General features: G+C 36.5%; 3 protein-coding genes and 2 pseudogenes across 3 annotated transcripts; all 5 read right to left on the bottom strand.

Moving 5' to 3' along the window:
* Positions 1 to 730: 730 nt before the first annotated feature.
* Positions 731 to 1,537, bottom strand: LOC113312051. Its single transcript, XM_026560821.1, has one exon. The coding sequence runs from the start codon at positions 1,535 to 1,537 to the stop codon at positions 731 to 733; it is 807 nt and encodes a 268-aa protein (XP_026416606.1).
* Positions 1,538 to 5,938: 4,401 nt separating this feature from the next.
* On the bottom strand, positions 5,939 to 6,980 carry LOC113310589 (annotated as a pseudogene).
* Positions 6,981 to 7,318: 338 nt separating this feature from the next.
* On the bottom strand, positions 7,319 to 9,582 carry LOC113310587 (annotated as a pseudogene).
* Positions 9,583 to 15,529: 5,947 nt separating this feature from the next.
* On the bottom strand, positions 15,530 to 16,593 carry LOC113310588 (chlorophyll a-b binding protein of LHCII type 1). Its single transcript, XM_026559311.1, has one exon. It carries the CDS (start codon positions 16,521 to 16,523, stop codon positions 15,711 to 15,713), a length of 813 nt encoding a protein of 270 aa, XP_026415096.1. The 5' UTR covers positions 16,524 to 16,593; the 3' UTR covers positions 15,530 to 15,710.
* A 2,116-nt stretch (positions 16,594 to 18,709) lies between these two features.
* LOC113310281 (histone H4) lies at positions 18,710 to 19,228 on the bottom strand. Its single transcript, XM_026558895.1, has one exon. It carries the CDS (start codon positions 19,181 to 19,183, stop codon positions 18,872 to 18,874), a length of 312 nt encoding a protein of 103 aa, XP_026414680.1. The 5' UTR covers positions 19,184 to 19,228; the 3' UTR covers positions 18,710 to 18,871.
* Positions 19,229 to 20,600: the final 1,372 nt, after the last annotated feature.

Raw genomic sequence — 20,600 nt, 5'->3', positions numbered from 1 at the left:
GGAAATCCAACCTTTTGTTGTTGATTGATATTGATTGATCCTTGGACATTGGTCTTTGGTACCGTCCAAGTTATTCCTTGTATTTGATAAAGACTTGTTATTGTTTTTAGCTTGAGTAAAAATCAAATCAAGAGAGAGATATTAACTCCTTGAGATACTTTTATCTAGATTGAGTGTGACTGTCTAGTTGATTCTCTAGCAAAGTATTTCGGAATTAGTCCATACATATTGCTAATCGAAATATTGGGTGGTGTTGTTAGACCCCGCTTTTTCAGAGATCATCATACTTTCATCAATCTTAGTTTCACAAAGAAAAATAAAATCAGGATTTTGAGTTTTAATCAAATTTTGAAATTGTTGTTTAGTAAAACTATTAGCAATACCTTTCACATTCCAAGAAATGATCTTCATTTTAAAATGTAAAAAATGGAAATAAACCAACGAAATGGAAGAAAAATGTTACCTTAGCTCTAACAGTGCTTCCAGTTTGCAAATCCCTTGATGTGATTATGTCAGTTGTCTGTGATTCCACAATTTTTCCAGTAACAACTTCATGTTCCAAAACATGAATAATTGGAATTTCACTTTTCTGCCTCTTTCCGAGACTTTCCTCCACAATATCAGTTTCTTTATCTTCACTAGACATGGAAGTAAAACCTATCACATAACCATCTTTTGGTGGTACAAATACCTTCCCCTTAACTTTCTTCTTCTGAACAGCTTCAGGAACTTAATCTCCACCCCTAGCAATCTCAATCTTCTTCCTTGCACCAATTTTTAGCTCTCCAAAATAGTGAGGCTTATCATGAGCCTTAGCTAAGTAATCCACAACAGCTTTACATGCTTCTTTGGTGTGATTCAGGATATAGCAACTTGGACATATCTTATGTGGCTGCTTCTCATAGAATAACTTAATCCAGCGAGTTGATCCAGCATTAGTTTTTGACATCACACCTTTTCTCAGAGGGTAGTTAATATCAACTTGAACACAAACTTTCACAGGTTCACCCTCAACAGGAACACCATCTTCCGGTACAATTGCTAAGACTTCACCCATATTTTTTCCAATTTTTGATAGTGCTTTGACATTCATGTGCTCTAAAAGAATCTTTTTAATTTGAATCCAGAAACATTGCTTGCTCCAATCAAGTTCTTGATAAATCACTTCAGAGTTATAGAGCCTCAGATTAATAAGAAAACCATTAATACTCCAGGGTCGACAACCAAAAACTTTCTTCATGGTATCTTTATCCTTAAAACGAAACTCAATGATATTATCTTCTAATTCAAAAACCTTAATACCACCTTCAGGAATGAAATTCCATGTGAAACCAATGTTTTTCTCAATTGTTTTAATACCCATTTTCCCTTCAATTATGATTTTGCCAATGAGACTGATTTCTTCCTCATCATCTGGTGTTTCTTCAACATCATCCGATTGATGATAAATAACTTCTTCAACATCACCTAAATCAAGAGCAGCTTGCATAAACTTATTAGCTAAATCAGAAATTGATTTCTCATCCCCTTCATCCATTGTTGAGTGAGGAATTCCTCTGTAATTATTCTTATTGTACTCAATATTGATAACAATGTTTTGATTTGGCCTTATAAAACCTAGAAAAATATGGGATTGATTTGATTTTTGAGAGATATTCATCCGGATATCTTGTAATTGAGAGATTATTATTGACTGGTTATTCTCGGTGAATAGAGAATGTAGTTTAGGAAAGTTACAGAATAGATGTGACTTCCTCCGATAATTACGAGAAGAAAAATCAGAATCAGTTCGTAACGACTTTTTTGAAATTTGAATTTCCTTTGAATGTCGTATCCTCCAAACCACCGAATCTTTATAGTGACTCGGCAGAGAAGTTTTTCCAGAAGAATAAGATTGACAAACAGTGGAATCACAATTGCTTCAAAAAGCATCTTAACAACTTTTGCAAACGCCTTAATCACATCAGCAAACATGGTAAAAACCAAATGGGATATCACAATCTGTAAACACATCAAGGAGAAAAAATTAGCAACTCATAGTTTATATAGAAAAAATTCTAAAGTTAAATCAAAATTTTACTAGAAAGAAACAGAAGACAGATTAATTCATAAAAACATATTAGCATAGAATAATCATAGAGTGAAAAGATTTAGTAGAAAAGAGATTTAATTCATGAAAACAGACTGGAAAAGTAGAAAGATTGTGAAAAAAGATGAAACTGAGTTAGCTCGGTAAAATCTCCCGATTTGCAGAGCTCTAACGCCTCTCTCTCTCTCTCTAGGTTCACGTGGAGTTTTTATTTAGGTCCTTATTCGTGGGTTTATATACATGTAGCAAAAAGAATAACGTTTTTCTCATGAACCATCTCCAGTAGTGTGGGGGTGTTAGTTTTAGGATTTGTTTTCTTTGGATGAAGATAAAAATGATTCTTTTTTTCCTATTGGCTTAGAAAAATTTATTTAACAAATTTAGTCATAAAAACCCAAGGTGACCAAACTTGTGGTACAAAAACCCCACTCAAATGTTGGGATCCATTAAAACTCCATCGTAAATAAAATTGATACAAAAACCCCAAATTTTTAAAAATTGATACAAAAACCCCAAATTTAAATGTTGGTTTCATCAAATTTTATTTTGGTTCCATCAAAATGATGGGGTTTTTGAGTTACTTTTGTTTTGATGGGTTTTTTGTGGAAAGATGGTGACACCTCTGGGGTTATAACTCGCGGACCGTTTATTTAATAATAATAATTAAAAAGAATAGTCAAAAAGATGACATGGAGGTCATTACCAAGGTCTAAATAAGACTTTCTTTAAGACCTTCATATTTATTTTGACACCCTTCCTACTTTACAGGAGCTCCTGTTGAAGATGGATTTAATCTTTATGGGGGTCTAAAATCCTATGTGTCAAGAAAAAATAAAACTCTCACCCTCTGTTTGGAGATGCTCTAAAAATCTATTTTGATATTTATCCTAAGATACTTTATTTTTATTTTTTAATATGAAAATTCTCGTGTTTTCCAAAAAAAAAAATTAAATTAAGAATTATTCTTTAAATTAATAGGGCAAATTAATAAAGTGTCCTGCTTCAAACCATATAATTAATAAACCGGCCAAGCTTTTAAATTCTTTTAGAAACTGGCCTTTCCGTTATAGTTGACACCTGGGCCCACCAGATCGGTCAGCTGCGTTGAATAAGTCAAACTCGGTACGAGAATTTACGACTGTGCCCTTGCCCATTTAAAGACGCGTGTGGTGTAATCTCTCACCACACTTTCTATTTCGTCCTCTCTTCTCCCTCGTTCTCTTCTCCCTCGTTCTCTTCTCCCAATTCTGAAACTAGGGTTAGGTATTGAAGCTGTTTGAAAAGAAAAAGAAAACTGATGTTATTGAAGTTGTTTTTGTTGAAGACATAGATGTTAGTGAAAGACCAGAGTGTATTTGGAAGAAAAGTTCTACATATTTAGGAATTCAGAGATAGTGGTGATACAGTGAAGATGAGGTACAAACCGGGATTGAAACTGTCTGAATCAAGGTAAGATTAACGAAACCCGTGACTTAATATATGATGAAAATCATTGTATTGATAGTTAATTGATTTAATTGATCGATTGATTTTTAGGGTTTCTGTTTTTTTTCCTTTGTAATTAGGGTTTATTTGAAACCAAATTTTTATTGTTTAATTGGGGTTTAATTTTCGTGATTGGGTGTTTGATTTTAAGTAATATTGCTTAATTAGGTTTTCATTGGGTTTTCGTAGGTTTATATCTGATTTTGTTTCATTTGTGTTGCAGTCAGTTCAAATTTAGGAATATCAGTGTATATGCGGAGCCAAAGAATGAGACTTTGGTATTTCCTGATTGCCATAGAGATGAAACAGAGTTGATGACACTTAAGTATATGGTGTATAAGGGTTTGTCTATGGATGTTAAAGAGAAGTTTAATTTATATTGGTTTAAGGAAGAATGTCTTCCACTGCCAGGCTAGTAGCAGTGGTTGAAGGTGCATCAAGAAAGCTGAGTTTCATGGATGTGCCCATGTCCAAACATTCTCAGGCTAGTAGCAGTGGTTGCAGTCAGTCAAAATCTACAAATGAAGTTAAGTTTGTTGAAGATGTGGACAATATTCAGCTGGAAAACACCAAAGAAGATGAATGTCACCCAATTGAGAATCCAGAAGCTCCTCCAGTATATGACACTGATGAAGACATTGAGTATGGGTCAGATGAAGAAGAAGAAGAAGAAGAAGAAGAAGGAGAAGGAGAAGAAGAAGATGAAGACGTTTTCTGATTTTTTGTGTTTAAGAAGACAATATTTTTTTCTTTTGTAGACTTGAATTAATGCTGAATCAAAAGTGGCAGGTTGTTTATTAGTACATTTGCAGGTTACATTTTCAGATTGTTGAGTTCCTTACATATAACATTAAGTTGTAAACTTGAATGCATAATTCTGTTTTTTGCAGCAATGAAGACTTCATTTGAGACCCATTTAAAACCGTCACAATCTGTACAAGTGAGGTATGCTATGTTCTTGTTGTGTTCATTCTTGCAAAATTTCATCTCCATCTTTGATTTGCAGTGATCTTTGTTGCAGGTTTGATTTTGCAGTGGGCAGTTTTTGAAGCAATGACCAGATTCTCCGCAAGCGTAACAACCATTCTCTACTGGTAATTTCACCATCTTGCATTTGACAGGATCGATGGCATCGTCAAACCATTCAAAGTACTGACAGGTTGGAATTGAACACTTCAAAAACATTTTTTCGTTTGTTTCTTTTGCTTTTGAACACAATAGTTGCCTTATACCATTACATGGTATATATTTGCACCTGGAATAAATCCAAGGACATACCTTTGGATCATGAATTCCCTGTGCACAGATAGAACATGAAATTAGGGGTTGTTTTAATCTTAATCTTACCTTGCTGCTGCTACTGCTGCCTGGAGAGTTTACTTCATTTTGGCTCATGTCTTATTTATTTTTATTTTTTTGATCTGTTGAGTATGACAAATACTATGGTTCTTCTCTGCAGGGCCTAATTTATATGAATGAAGCTGAATCTGACCGTTGCAAATCCAACCGTTACAAATCCGACAGTTGCAATGAGTCACCGAGTTGACTCGATACTGGTTTGGTTACGAACTCAGACGAGGGTTAAGTCGTCTTTTACCTAGCAAGTTAACTGCCACATAGCCAGTTAACTACCTAAATCCGTTTTTTGAAAGAAAAAAAACGGGATGGAAAATGTCAATATTGGCCGGTTTATATAAAGATTCAAAAAAACGGCCAGTTTCTTAAATATGGTTCAAAAAGGTGGTTACTTTATTAAAAAGCCCAAATTAATATATTATTATTATACGTATAAAATAATATCTCTTTATTATTTTACCGATTAAGTAATATCTCTTTAAAATAATAGGATTTGAGTGTTTCCAAACCTATTATTTTATAGATGTTTTATTGTATTTAGATCCATGCTCTCGGTTAAACTCTTTCAAATGAAGTCAGATTATTGGATGTCACTATACTGCTTGCTTACTTTAACTTAACTAGCACAAATGACATGTCTACAAGTTGGTCTGATTCCAAAGCTTTAATTTGCTAGTTAAGCATGCCCAACATAAAGGTTGTGAGTTTTCTAAGGTTACCAAACACATTTGCAGGTTCTCTTCTGTAATTGGTATGGTTATTTTCTCTTTTGTATTATGCATAGTATTTGATTGGTGCAGTGACATAAAAATTAAACCAAAATCTGACGATATCGATAAGTAGAGGTTGTCATTCCAAGTGGGTGTTTACAAAAAGAAGCAAACATTTTGAATTGGTGTCACTGCTTACTACTTGTCACTCTGAAAATTTGGTTGAGTACCAAGGTTGTGCTGCTAGAAACATATGTATGCTTTCACTTTGAATGACATGCACAAAATGGCAAGGAAATTTTAGTTAACAAAATATTCTCATGGCTTAAAATTTGAATTCAGGTTCCAGATTTTACAAAATAGACCGTACCTTACACAAATCTACAATTTATATGGATGTACAGAGTATATCAAATGGAACAGAGGGGGGAAATGATCTCCATTGTCTTTTGAAGGTAGTGAAATCATCTTAGTTCACTGTCATGTATGTTCTCACTTTCCTGGAGCAAAGTTGGTGGCGTATGACCAAGCATTGTTGTTCACAGGGTCAGAAAGGTGGTCTGCGAGATTCTCAAGAGGACCTTTTCCAGTTACAATAGCCTGAACAAAGAAACCAAACATGGAGAACATAGCAAGTCGCCCATTCTTTAGTTCCTTTACCTTAAGCTCAGAGAATGCGTCTGGGTCCTCTGCAAGTCCTAAGGGGTCAAAGCTACCACCAGGGTAAAGGGGGTCGACGATCTCGCCTAGTGGACCACCAGCAACTCGGTATCCCTCAACAGCTCCCATAAGGATAACTTGGGTTGCCCAAATAGCTAAGATGCTCTGTGCATGAACCAGGCTGGAGTTTCCCAAGTAGTCAAGTCCGCCTTCACTAAAAATCTGAGAACCAGCTTTGAACCAGACAGCTTCTCCAAATTTAACTCCATTTCTAGAAAGAAATTCAGGGAATACACACCCCAAAGCACCAACCATGGCCCACCTCGAATGAATCACCTCCAGTTCCCGGTTCTTGGCCAAAGTCTCTGGGTCTGCAGATAGTCCAGCAGTATCCCAGCCGTAGTCACCAGGGAACTCACCGGTTAGGTAAGATTCCAAGGTACTTGACACGGTCTGGACCATACCATGGACTTCCTGAAGAAGCAGCAGGCTTCTTGGCTGATGTCTTCCTCATCATGACCCTTCCATTGCTGCTGGAGCTAACATTGGTTGGGAACTTTGATTGTGAGTTCAAAGTTAGAGATGTGCCAGCAAATGATGGGGATGACAGAGCCATGGATGCCATTTGCTTTTTTTTAGAGGAAAAAAAGGCTGCTGGTGAACTGTTGAAGAAGGTATTGGGTGTGGTATTTTGATGTGTTATATTGATGGAGTTTATGTCCCTTATATAATAGGCATTGTTGGGCCAGACATCTATCTATGTAGATCTTCTGCTATGTTTTTATTGGTGCTTCATATTGGCACCACAAATTCAAGATTCCTTCCTCATTTCTCAGCCAAGGAAATTAGGCTGTCATGGATTTTGGTTTATTACCAATTATTGAATTGATAAGGACAACTTGATCCAGATATCTCAAATAGTAGTATATTTGTAGTAAGATGTGTAATTAGTAAATTTATTACAACATTTCTAGCTAACAGTAAATAATTTGCTACTGCATCAATACACAAGGGAATGTAAAATCAGCTGATACTGAGATTATAGAACTCATTAGATGGACGACAATTAGAACACTAACGTAACAAAAATAGGGAGGATTAAAAGTTTCTGAAACCGGCGATGTTTCAAACATGAAAAACAAGCGAATGAACAGCATTGGGAGTTTAACTCCCTTTTCTTGTTATTTAGTATAAAGCAAGAGGAGTCTAGAGAGAAGTATAAGAGCATCAATTCATTTAACATATCGGCTCTCTCAGTCCGAGGCCAGTGTTCCCAAAAGATAAACATCTTATCAAGATAAACTACGAAGGCCGGTGCAGTTTAGTTATCATGAAGGTTAGTAATAACATTACATCGAGGTGGATCAGACTTCCCCACGGTAGCCTCCAGAGCCAAAATAATCTCTTGTAGAGTTTCCAATCGTCTTTCTCTTCTGCTGCTCTAACTTGGGACAATCGCCAATACGATGCCCCAGACCACCGCAGTAAGCACATCCCTTCACTCCACTCATATTGGTAAGGTCAGGCCCATAATCTAATGGATCTTCAAGTTCTGCAAGAACAGGAGGAATCCTCTGCTTGGCTTCTTGCAAGAGATGCTTTAGATCAAGAAGAGTTGTTTCACTTTGGTTCTTGTTTATAAAAGTGGTTGCGATACCTGTTTTTCCACACCGTCCAGTACGTCCAATCCTATGCACATAGTTCTCAATTTCTGCAGGCATGTCATAGTTGATGACATGTTGGATGTCTGGAAAATCCAGCCCTTTGGAAGCAACATCAGTAGCCACCAACACATCTTTCTTCTGTGCTTTAAAAGAAGAAATTGCATGATCCCTCTCCTCTTGATCCTTCCCTCCATGAATGGCTACTGCCTCAACTCCTTTCAACAGAAGATATTCATGGATATCATCCACATCAGCTTTGTTTTCACAAAAAATCAGTACCGGGGGTGGCGTCTTCTGGAGGCATTCAAGAAGGTAAACAATTTTAGCCTCCTGCTTCACATATTCAACTTCTTGTATGACATCCAGATTTGCAGCTCCAGCTCGGCCAACATTAACCGTCACTGGATTAACAAGAGCAGTTCTAGCAAAGTTCTGGATCTTTGTAGGCATGGTGGCAGAAAAAAGAAGAGTTTGCCTCTGTGCTTTAAAGTAGCTAAACACTTCTCTTATGTCATCCTCAAACCCCAAATCTACCAATCGATCCGCTTCGTCTAACGTCAAGTACCTGCAATTGTCAAGATTCATTTTCCTCTTTGCAAGCATATCTTTTAACCTCCCAGGAGTGGCAACCACAATATGCACACCCCTTTTTACCACATCCAACTGTGACCTCATATCAATTCCCCCAATACACAACAAAGCCCTTATCTCAGGGTACCCTTGCTCCTTCAATGGGACTAGAAACTCTTGCACTACATCATATGTCTGCCTAGCAAGTTCTCTTGAAGGGCAAATTACCAAACAGAATGGGCCTTCTCCAGATACAATTGGCATCATCATTTCTTCATGTAATGCAATCATAATCAACGGAAGCACAAACACTAATGTCTTCCCAGAACCTGTAAAAGCAATTCCAATCATATCCCTTCCAGATAAGATAACAGGAAGCCCTTGAACTTGAATTGGCGTGGGTTGCTTGATCCCTTTCTCTTGCAATTTCTTCAAAACTGGTTCTGGAAAACCCATGTCTTTAAATTTCTTAATTGGTGGAGGGATTTGATCACCATCAACAAGTATGTGGAACTGTTTTCGAATCGAATCACAGTCTTTTAAAGACATTCTTCTTATGTGTGATCGAGGTTTCCACCCGGTCCCCAATGACTGTGTAAGTAATTCCTTTAGCTAATTCCTGAACAGACATCAGCGGCTTGAATCCAGAGAGGTGGTCAATCATCTCTTTCTCTTCCTGGACTTTTTGCTCAATAGGAGTTATCTCTGGAAGTTCTCTTTTCAGCTGTGATGCCTTGACGAGAAGACTTGGCTTGTTCTCTGCAGGCTTTGATTCCCCAATTTCTTTTTCTCCGGGTACTGACGTTTTACCGGCATCTTTTCTCTGAAGAAATTTCTGAGCTTCCCAATAATCGCCTTTTCTTGACAGGAATATAATCTACATAATCATCATCTTCTTCCTCGAACGCTATTGTTAGTGCCATCTTGTGTGAGGAGAGATTGAACAACTAAACTAAATCGAATTTCTTTTATGATTTTCTTATCTGAACACCTAAAACCCTAAACCTGCAAAATATTCAATGACGAAGATTCGATTGGAACCTGTAGAGAAAAGGGGTTCTATTCTCTGGAATGGAAAAGGGTTCCCTCTGTACATATATATATATGCAATTTCTAGTTGTACTAGGATTAGGAAAGTAGAACTAGATTAAGTCGGTTGGACGTAGGCCTGACATAAGAGTCGGTTTTAATAAGAAACAAAATATTTTTGTAGAAATTTACATTTAGTACTAAAGTTATTGGGCTTAGGACGTTTTAGTCCTGCCCTCTTAAGCCTGGTACTAAAAGATCCAAATTTGTGAAATTTGAAACGAGTTAGTCCATTTATGAACGATTCAGTCCAAATTTGAATTTTTTTGATGGCAAAAATACCACGTAAGCTATTTCTTCCTCGTGATACAATTTCCATTTTCTTAATTTCATTTTAAACAGATCTCCCGACTAAAGAAAAAAATCTGAATCATAATCTCGTCATCTCCATGAAAATGAAATCTCTGAAACTAAATATGTTAATCAAAGAAACATTCGATGCATCTTGAAAAAACCTATATAGTCGTCACTTGAAATTGAGGCGAAAAGTTGATGAGATTTAATTCATCAAATTAATTTGAAGATTTCATCATGGTAAGCGATTTGGAAACCTCATTACCGTTGATCGCTATTATTATTTTATCGATTTCGAAGTCGATTTCAGAATTTTTTACTTTGATTTCAGTTCGAGTTTTTTATCAGTTAGTAATTAGATAGATCTATGTTCATGATATACGCAGACATCTCTCTCCAGGCACTTGTTCTCCGTTAATGGAAACCATCTGAATGTGTCCCATCTTAGACATGAACAGGTAATCACAAATCATACCTAACCTCTTAATGTTTGTATTTTAATTTTTTATTTGAGCTTGACTTTTTTACCGATTCTTTATTTTCCATCTTTTTGATTTGGTCATCTAGAGTAGTATTACTTCCCTGCATCTAGTATTATAGCTAAATAAGAATCCATGTCAATAGAGAATTTCACCTTGTCTAAGTAACCACATGTTCCTATTAGAATTCTAAGCGAATGCCCTTATTTATAATTATAATCACAGTAGGATATACTCGATTATGCTCCTGTTAATGGAAAAAATTTTCTTATTTTGGACCTTTTTGGATTTTTCTTGTATCCTCCGTGAGCATATGCTAATTAAATTTGACATATCTCAGTTCTCGTATCACAAAATATAAGGTACCAAATGGGAATCTTAAATACATCATTATTGGACTAGTAGTATCAAGGGAAAATACATATGTTATGCATTGGTTTTTTTTGCTGATGATTTCATCTTATGTTTTAAACTAGTATTAAAGGAGAATATGGTATGCATTGGATTTTTTAATGCTGATGATAACGTCTTATGTTTTAAACCGGGAGCTTATACTTTTGACAGTTCTAATCTCCATTACTCCAGTAAAAATATTTCTTTCCACTCGTTCCAATTACTTTAAGTTTAATTAATTTTTGGAAGGGTTTCATTAAACATTTGTTTAGTTATCGCGTCAAGCTTTCATAAGTGACCAAGGGATTCATGTCATTTGCATTTTTTTTTTAATCTTTATCAGTGCATTTTATGATCTCTTCTTGCTTTGATGTTTTTTGTCCTTAAAACTATTTTTCGTTTCAGTTTTATGAAGTTGTCATTGGATTTTTTTTGCTGTTCTCAGTTTGGACTTTGGATCCCTCATTAACAGAGACATCATTTTATGATCTCTTCTTCGAGGTCGATACATCTTCCCTAGCTAGAGCAGCATCCGTTGGGAAAAAGAAAATAAAAATAAATCAGCAGCCATTGCAGATTTCTTTTAACAAAGATGCTTTTAAAACAATCCATAAGATATTGTAAAGATTAAGTAGGTTCAGTGAAAATGTGAAAATGATTTTAGAAAATACAAGAGGTTGGTTTGACTTGTTGATTTGCATCCATGAGATCAAAAGGATAATTTATAATAGTCTACTAATGTTGGCGACTGCAATCTCTTCTTTGATCGTCATTCTATCTATTGTTGTAATTTGGATAGTTTCTGCATTTCACTTACTTGTTGTCTTTGTTACAGTTTAATTGGGCGGTGAAGACTCTCTTAAAAATATACAGTAGCAGGTTAGTAAAATTCAATCCTTCACTTCCAAATGTTGGATTTCTTTCTTGAGCCACTACTGGTGTTTGGAAAGCCGCTCTTTTTACTATTACTATGCATACTAGATCGGAAACTGCTGTTAGTAATGTAGGTTTTGAGATTTGGTCATATGGGATACCTTCTGGTCTTGACTTATCATTTGTATGCATACAAAATAAAGAGCCACTTGTATTGATTTATCAAATCATATATTCCTGGATTGGTGCTTAACTATTATTGAAGAGTCACTGACTGTTTGTTGTAACAGAAATGACATGTGTACGTATTTGTACACCTATAATATAAGTGCACATTGTTGTACACATGTGACAGAAGTGACATGTGTACATAATAGCCCACTCTAGGACTCTTGATGAAATTTTAGTGAACAATCCTTTTTCGTTTCTTTGATGTCGAATCAGTATGAGTCACTAACTCTTGGTTATGATAGAAATTACATGTGTACATATTAGTACATTTATAATATAAGTGTACATTGTTGTACGCGTGTGATAGAAATTACATGTGTACATATTAGTATATTTATAATATAAGTGTACATTGTTGTACACATGTGATAGAAAATACATGTGTACACAATAACGCACATGTAATACAAGTGGACAATGTTGTGCACTTTTTAATACAGGTGTACATTGTTGTGCACATGTGAAAGAAATCAAGATGGTGGATATAGACCGCATAATCTTATGTATGCATTAATTTCTAGTTATTATTAGGTTTTCAGATATAATTTTATTTAATTTCCAGTTCATCTTTTTGATGATTTATTTTTTGAAGTGAATGTTGATCAAAAGAAATCAAAAATAAAAATGGGACTTATGAATTATTTTGGTTCTACGTTGAGCAACCTAAGGAATTAATTTTATCAAGTAATTCTTCTCATGTAAAGATGAGATTTAGCACTAAGCGATATATTTTTTTTTCTTTACGCCCTTGGTAACTTCACCTCATGTGTGGGGTTATAATTCTATTGATTTAGCAAGCTAAATCAATTGAGATGAATATCCATAATGGTCTCCTAATAGCTGTCATGTGATCCTAACCTTGATGAACTTCTCAAGATCTGCTTTTGGTGAGTGCAATTTAAATTATTATTTCTCATTGTGACAAATATCACATGACATTCTAATCATGTACCTAAGTTTTGTATTTGTTAACAAAAAAATAAAGTGTCACTTAAGTCGGTTTAGAAAATCATGTATAGCTTTATTAGTGCTCAACTACGTCTACAAGTGAAGAGTCACAGATCGTTGGTATGATAGAAATTAAATGTGTACATATTGGTACACCTATGATTTAAGTGTGCATTATTGTACACATATGACAAAAATTACATGTGTGCATAATATTTCACTCTAAGACTCTTAATCAAATTTTAGTGAACAATGTTTTTCATTTCTTGGGCGAAGCAGTGATGCTATGAGTCCCTGACTATTGGTTACGACAAAAATCACATGTATACATATTAGTACACTTACAATATAAGTGTACATTGTTGTACACATGTGACAGAAATTACATGTGACATCATAATGCACCCTTTATAGATCCACTTCAGAGTGTGAATAATGTCATGCTTTCTTTTTTTCTGGCCTACTACTGGTCATACATATTTATGGGACGAAAACACTAGTAAAGAGCTTTATGCCCCGTCAAGGAACTCACATAGACGTTATGTATATAAGTTGCTGGATATTTTTTGTGCAAGATGCTGTTGCAGGTGAAACTTTAGATGATTTTACTACGTAAAAATGTGTTTGAAATTTCCAGGGTTGTGCTCCCCAATCTCCAAGCTTTGTTGGCCGCTTTCATAAGTTAACTGCAGAATCAAGCGATCAAGTGAGTCGAGGCGGGAAGGCTGTTCTTACTTCCTGGACTACTTCTAAACAACTTTTAAAGTCTGATCCTAGATATGAGGAATGAAAGTGAGACCTTGTGGCGCCCCAATATGTAGAGAAAACGTTGCGGAAGAAAAATATTGGATCTAACTTTAGGGAAGACAAGCTTATCGCAGATGCAAAGAGTAGAAGCTATCTTGATTCATGGAGGATTAATGAGACTTCATGGGCGGAGTTCAGCAACAAGGTTATTTTTTTCCCCACCAAGTGTCACTTTTATTGTTAGTTGGCATGTGATAGTTGTAGGGGCATTTTAATGTGTACATAGTTGTACACCTGTCGATTGTTAATGTGTATATGGTTGTACACTTGTTGATTATTAACGTGTACATAGTTGTACGCATGTTTTGATTGAAAGAAACTTTTTTCATTAGAAGTTGGATATGAAAATATTTTCTTATACTTAACTGAATCTAAACTTCTTTAGGTGAGCATGTTCGGTTTCTTAATGTCGTTATTACTTAACGGTTGATCCAATATGTACGGATGTTGGATTATATATGTTTTTGTAGATGTGTACATAGTTGTACATCATTGTCCCGTCTTCTGGATATACAACATGTTTTATGGGTATGGATGTTGGATTTTGTAGTTTTTTATAGATGTCTACATTGTTGTATATCATTGTCCCGTCTCATTGATATATGGACTGTTCTATGGGTATGTATGTTGGATTTCTATGTTTTTTTAGATGTGTGCATAGTTGTACACCAGTGTCCCGTTTCGTGGATATATTGCATATTCTGGGTAAGTGTTAGAATTGCGATTGCTTAGTAAATCACAGTACTGGGATGTTTTGAAGCCATATTAAGTTTGTGCGATTAGGCCCAAAGGGATTAACATCTTGTTTGTTTGCAGCTGACTCGGCGTCTGGATCTGAGTCAACCTCTGACTCGGGCCGAGTCAGCAGTCAGACCGTTTGTTTTGCATTTTGAGTCAGATCTGACTCGACCTATGACTCAGACATAACCCCTGACTCGGACCCGTTTGAGTCAGGTAACAAAATACCCCTGACTCACGGGACCAAACCACTGACTCACGTTTTTTGAGTCAGATGAGTCAGATCTGACTCAAAACAAACATATTGAGTCAGATCCAGATGAGTCAGGTGATTTCACTCAGATCCAGATGACTCAGATCCAGACGACTCAGATGAGTCAGGAGTAAACAAACATAGTCTAAGTCAGTAACTGGTTAACTTTTTACTTTATTCATTTTCTTGCTTTGTCTCTTATGTGGTTGTTGGTGCAAGGTTAATCACTTCTTTTTCAAGCTGCAAATTCTTATGTTTTATTGTTTTGTCCTTGATACAGGTTAACTGCTAAACCAACCTTTACAAATCCGGCTATTAATCAACTAGAGCTTGGCGTGGTTGATAGTTTTGTCAGTCTGTGTAGACTAGAGTGGTTGTTGGCTACCAAGGATGTTGGATTTTCTGGATTTTTGCAGATGTCTACATGGTTATACATTAGTGTAAATTAAAAAAAATTAAAAATGAGAATTATATAGTCATATAGGTACTCTTTTTGTAGCTCTCGGAAAGAGCTTTCCGAATATATAAAGTTTGCGAATTTTGGACAAACGTTTCAAAAGATAAATTGTTTTTTAATTATTTTTATGTTAATTAAAATTGCTGACATCATCATAAGTCACTGTGGACTAAAATGCAAATATTTGTACTAAATTGTAAATGATAAGGTTATTAGTGTACTTTCCCATATTTTGGACTAATTTGTACCTAGTTCACTCGAACTGGACTAAACCGTATTTTTGAATTGACTTTTGGACTAAACCGTAATTTTCCCATATTTTTAGCTACCCAAACGAATTCCCAGCTTCTTGGCGAGCACAGCAGAAAAATGTGAAGGTTTATGTCCATTTGCAACAGGCCACAGCACAGAGTCAAACAATTAGATGCTGAAGTAATCGAATTAAAAATGAGCCATTCATCAAACATTTTCGTTGTTAATTAGGTTTCACACATCCCCATGGGAACAAACTAAGATATTACTTCAAAACAGATCTCAATGACAGATTATATACAAGCTAAACGAATGTACATGATAACAAACGGCGTTCGTCTCAGTCATTGTCATGAATGTTCTCACTTTCCTGGAGCAAAGTTGGTAGCATACGACCAGGCATTGTTGTTCACAGGGTCAGAGAGGTGATCTGCAAGGTTCTCCAGAGGACCTTTTCCAGTTACAATAGCCTGAACAAAGAAACCGAACATGGAGAACATAGCAAGTCGCCCGTTCTTAAGTTCCTTTACCTTCAGCTCAGAAAATGCCTCTGGGTCCTCTGCAAGTCCTAAGGGGTCAAAGCTACCACCAGGGTAAAGGGGGTCGACGATCTCGCCTAGTGGACCACCAGCAACTCGGTATCCCTCAACAGCTCCCATAAGGATAACTTGAGTTGCCCAAATAGCCAAGATGCTCTGCGCATGAACCAAGCTGGGGTTTCCCAAGTAGTCAAGTCCACCTTCACTGAAAATCTGAGAACCAGCTTTGAACCAGACTGCTTCTCCGAATTTAACTCCGTTTCTAGAGAGAAGCTCAGGGAAAACACATCCCAAAGCGCCGAGCATGGCCCACCTCGAATGAATCACCTCCAGTTCCCGGTTCTTGGCGAAAGTCTCTGGGTCTGCAGATAGTCCAGCAGTATCCCAGCCGTAGTCACCAGGGAACTCACCGGTAAGGTAAGATGGAGACTCACCAGAGAAGGGTCCAAGGTACTTGACACGGTCTGGACCATACCATGGACTTGCTGAAGAAGCAGCAGGCTTCTTTGCTGATGTTTTCCTCATCACAATCATTCCATTGCTACTGGATCTAACATTGGTTGGGAATTTCGATTGTGCGTTCAAAGTTACAGCTGTGCCTGCAAATGATGGGGATGAGAGAGACATGGATGCCATTTATATGTTTTGTTAAAGAGAATATCAGAAGACTGCTGAAGAAGGTATTTTGGTGGTGTTGTTTGATGAGTTATACTGATCGAGTTCATGTCTCTTTTATAAGCCACTATTGGACCAGACATCTATCTATGTGGATCTTCTTCTATGTTCTTATTGGTCCTCATATTGGCACCACAAGTTAAGAAATCCTTCTTCCTTTCTCAGTCAAGCAATATAGGCTGTCATGGATTTTATCACCAATTATTGAACAGATAGGGACAAAACTTGATCCAGATATCTCAAATAGTATATTTGGAGTAAGATGTGTAATAATAAGTGAATCTATAACATTCTAGCTAACAGTAATAATTTGCTGCTGCTTCAATATACAAGGGAATGTGACAACGGATGGCCGCTGAGTGTTTCGCCTTGTTTGCTGGCCTACATTCAGCCAATGAAACATTTTACCATCTATGAATGATTGATGTGCAGACAGTGCAGCGGGTATATATCTTAAAACAAAAATTAGATGACACTGAGATTCATAACCCTTCCATTAGGTGGTTGGAAATTAAAACACTAATGTAACAGAAATAGCAAGGACCAAAAGTTTCTGAAGACGGCACCATTGCAAACATGAATAAAGTTGAAATTTTAAAAACAAGCAATTGAACTATTGAAGTTCTACTCTCTTCTCCTGTTATAAAAACAGGATGCCAAACTAAACCAATTTCTTTCTAGAAGTATAACAGCATAGATTCACTTAACATATAGTCTCTTTCAATGTGAGTCCAAAGTTGCCAAAAGATAAAATCTATCAGCGTAAACTACAAATCCTGGTGCAGTTCTGTTATCATTAATTGTGCAGTCTGAGTCTACATCAGTGTTTCTAGGTTTAGTAATAATTTCAATGCAGAAAACAACCATATGCTTAATACGAATAAAGGATGTGTGTTGGCAGCGCAACAGAATTACTGAAAAATTTGAGTTATGTTTCTGCTCAGCAGATTAGTATGCTGAACAGAAGTATGTGCCAGACAATTTTGCGAAAGTTTGGCTAAGACTGCTCATGGACGTTATCCATGCTATTCACCATGTTTTGACTTCTGAAGGAGTTCTCCTATAAATCCATGCATCAATGTAATATAGACAGGAAAACAAGTATGGTTTTTGTTAGATTTTAGATGAAATTGTGAAGGACGACTGGACGAGGTTATGTTTCAATTGGAACATACATACTAATACATCCGGTGGATGCTCATATTGCAAACTTCTGAGTGTGATTTCAACAGTTTAGTATTCTAGGGAAAAGAATGATTGTCTGAAAGGTAGCTTGAAAGCAATCTAAGATTTCAACAAATTCGGAAAAACAAGAACTAAACAGTGAAAATGAAAATTTTGAAACTTACTGATATGAATTTCTTTTCACTTTACAGGGTAGCATGGCCCCTTCTTGAGATGCTTCTGAAATTTCATCCATCAATTCCTCCCAAGTGAAAACTGTTAAGTATTAACTCCAATTCAACGTATGAACACAAGTAGATGAGTCAATATACCTAATTCAATATATGAAATATGCTTGAATCAGTAACAAAATTTAACATTGGCATCAAAAAGAGATGACGAATTTTCAGATATTTCATTGTATTCTAAGGCGCCATTACATCATCAACAACAAAATGAAAACCAAAAGAGACGTACCCACAGCTAGAAATTGTGTCAATGTGATATGGACAAGACAATAGGTAAGGTGTCATTAGATGCTAGATGCAATTGCGACATACATACGTCCAGTGAGCAGTCAAGTTAATCAGTACAGGGCTCAAGGCAGCTGGAAAACTTCAAGTGTGGTTTAGACAGTTTAGTGTTCTAGGGAAAAGAATGATTGTCTGCAACCAGTGAGCTTGAAAGCAATCCATGAGCATGATTTCAACAGATCTGGTTAATATATGAAAAGCAAGAACCGAGCAGTGAAAAATGAAATTTTGAAACTTACTGATATAATTCAATTTCACTTTGAAGAGTAGCCTCTTCCTGAGATGCTTCTGAAATTCCATCCACCAATTCCTCTCAAGTTAAAAATCTTCCAATTCATCTATTAAAACAAGTAGATGGGTCGAATTGCAAAGCTAAGAAACAACACAAATAAATTCAATCATAATATACCTAATCAAAGATGTAAAATCTGGTTAAACCGCTAACAAAGATTAAAGAGGTGATAAATTTTCAGATCTTTCATTGAATTTTAAGGCGCCATTACATCATCAACAAAAAGAAAACTAAAAAAAAAAGGGTACCCACAGCTAGAAACTGCTTCCATTGAAAACCCTAATTAATTCCAACATCCTTTACATACCCAGGAACAAACCCTAACCCCCAAATCCATAGAGGGTTCTTCCCTGTCTTTTGAGAGCATAGACAACATCCATAGCAGTGACGGTCTTTCTCCGGGCATGCTCGGTGTAGGTTACAGCATCACGGATCACATTCTCTAAGAAGATCTTAAGAACACCACGAGTTTCTTCATAAATCAAACCACTGATACGTTTGACACCGCCTCTCCTTGCTAACCTTCTAATGGCTGGTTTGGTAATACCTTGAATGTTATCTCTCAATACCTTCCTGTGTCTCTTCGCTCCTCCCTTTCCCAAGCCCTTCCCTCCTTTCCCTCTTCCAGACATTTTCAATCTCTGAACTCTGTAAAATGGAATTTGGTTGTGATTTCGATTTGGAGGAAGAGATTGGGGATTATATCGCCTCTTTGGTTTGATTATATTCGTTAGATGAGGTACTGATCCGGGTGAAGAGTCTGATTTGTGTTTGAAGCGTTAGATTAAATTATCTCGAATGTGATTGGTTAAAATAAAGGTAGGAGGATCGAGAAAAACAGTAGAGGTGGTTTCTATTCTCATTGTAGATGCAAACCGTAAGATTTCAGTCCGATCTGTAACTTGGGATATTTATGGATTTCTATCGTACGATTAGAAATGTTGGCTTTTGATTGGTTAGCTAGCGGATCGAGCAATACCTGTGAAATGAGCAAATCTATGATTTGTTCATTTTGCTCCCAATATGAGAAATGGATGGGCAAACTAACAAATTTGACGGTTTGTTGAGTGTGGACTAGGGGTGTCAACGGGTCCGGGTCCAGATCTAGTGATTCAGGGTTCAGGGTTCCTAACCGGACCCGACCATTATAAGTAGGGTCTGGGTCCGGATCTAGTGATATCCGGGAGGACTCAGACCCTACTTATAATGGTCGGGTCTGGTTCCTAACGGTTCCGGGTCCGGTTCCTAAACTTGTGGACCCAGAACCGGACCCGTTTAAATACCCGGGTACCCTTCGGTTCCGGGTACCCATTGGGTCTTAATAAAACTATTTAAAAAACCTCAAAAACTTAATATATTTCTCTTTATGGCTTGGATTTAAGTAATTTTTATAAAAATTTATTATTATTTCTTATTAATGTACTAAATAAAGGTTAAATGTAAGAGAAAAAATTTAAATGAGTAAAATATCAAAGCTAAAACTATCAAAAATACTTGTAATTTTGCTAAAAACATGAATAAAAGAATGAATAAACGGGTACCCGATACCCGCGGGTACCCAACGGGTATTACCCGTTTGGACCCGTTTAAATTCGGGTCCAATCGGGTAATTACCCGCCAGGTCCTAAGTGCTAATGGGTCCAACTTTAGGACCCGGAACCGGACCCAAATATACCGGGTCCGGTTCCGGGTAATGGGTACCCATTGACAGCCCTAGTGTGGACCATCATTAGCCGCGCGCTTAATTCAGAAGCGCACGGATGAAACAAACTCGTTGGGGGATGAAAGCCAACCGCGCGGCTTTATTTGTCCCGCCAGTGGATAAACATCATCCGCCAACGGCTATATCTAAACGGCTGGAAAATTTATTTATCCAACGGTTAGAATTTTGAGTTTTATAAATACTCCTCATTTCAACACATTCTACAATTTACACCTCTAGTTTCTTTATTCTTTTTTGAGCTTAAAAAAATTCTTCAATTCAAAATTTTGTAGAAAGATGTCTCGACCTTTATTAGTTCACCGAGCTCCATATACTGCAGAAGAAAA

Source organism: Papaver somniferum, chromosome 9 (assembly GCF_003573695.1).
Source record: "Papaver somniferum cultivar HN1 chromosome 9, ASM357369v1, whole genome shotgun sequence".
Classification (NCBI taxonomy): domain Eukaryota; kingdom Viridiplantae; phylum Streptophyta; class Magnoliopsida; order Ranunculales; family Papaveraceae; genus Papaver; species Papaver somniferum.
The sequence above is the reverse complement of the archived record's forward strand: the minus strand, read 5'-3'. Positions and strand labels throughout refer to the sequence as shown.

Coding starts and splice junctions, on each gene's coding strand:
- LOC113312051 (XM_026560821.1), bottom strand. CDS start 1,537: ATGGATGAAGGGGATGAGAAATCAATTTCTGATTTAGCTAATAAGTTT.
- LOC113310588 (XM_026559311.1), bottom strand. CDS start 16,523: ATGGCATCCATGTCTCTCTCATCCCCATCATTTGCAGGCACAGCTGTA.
- LOC113310281 (XM_026558895.1), bottom strand. CDS start 19,183: ATGTCTGGAAGAGGGAAAGGAGGGAAGGGCTTGGGAAAGGGAGGAGCG.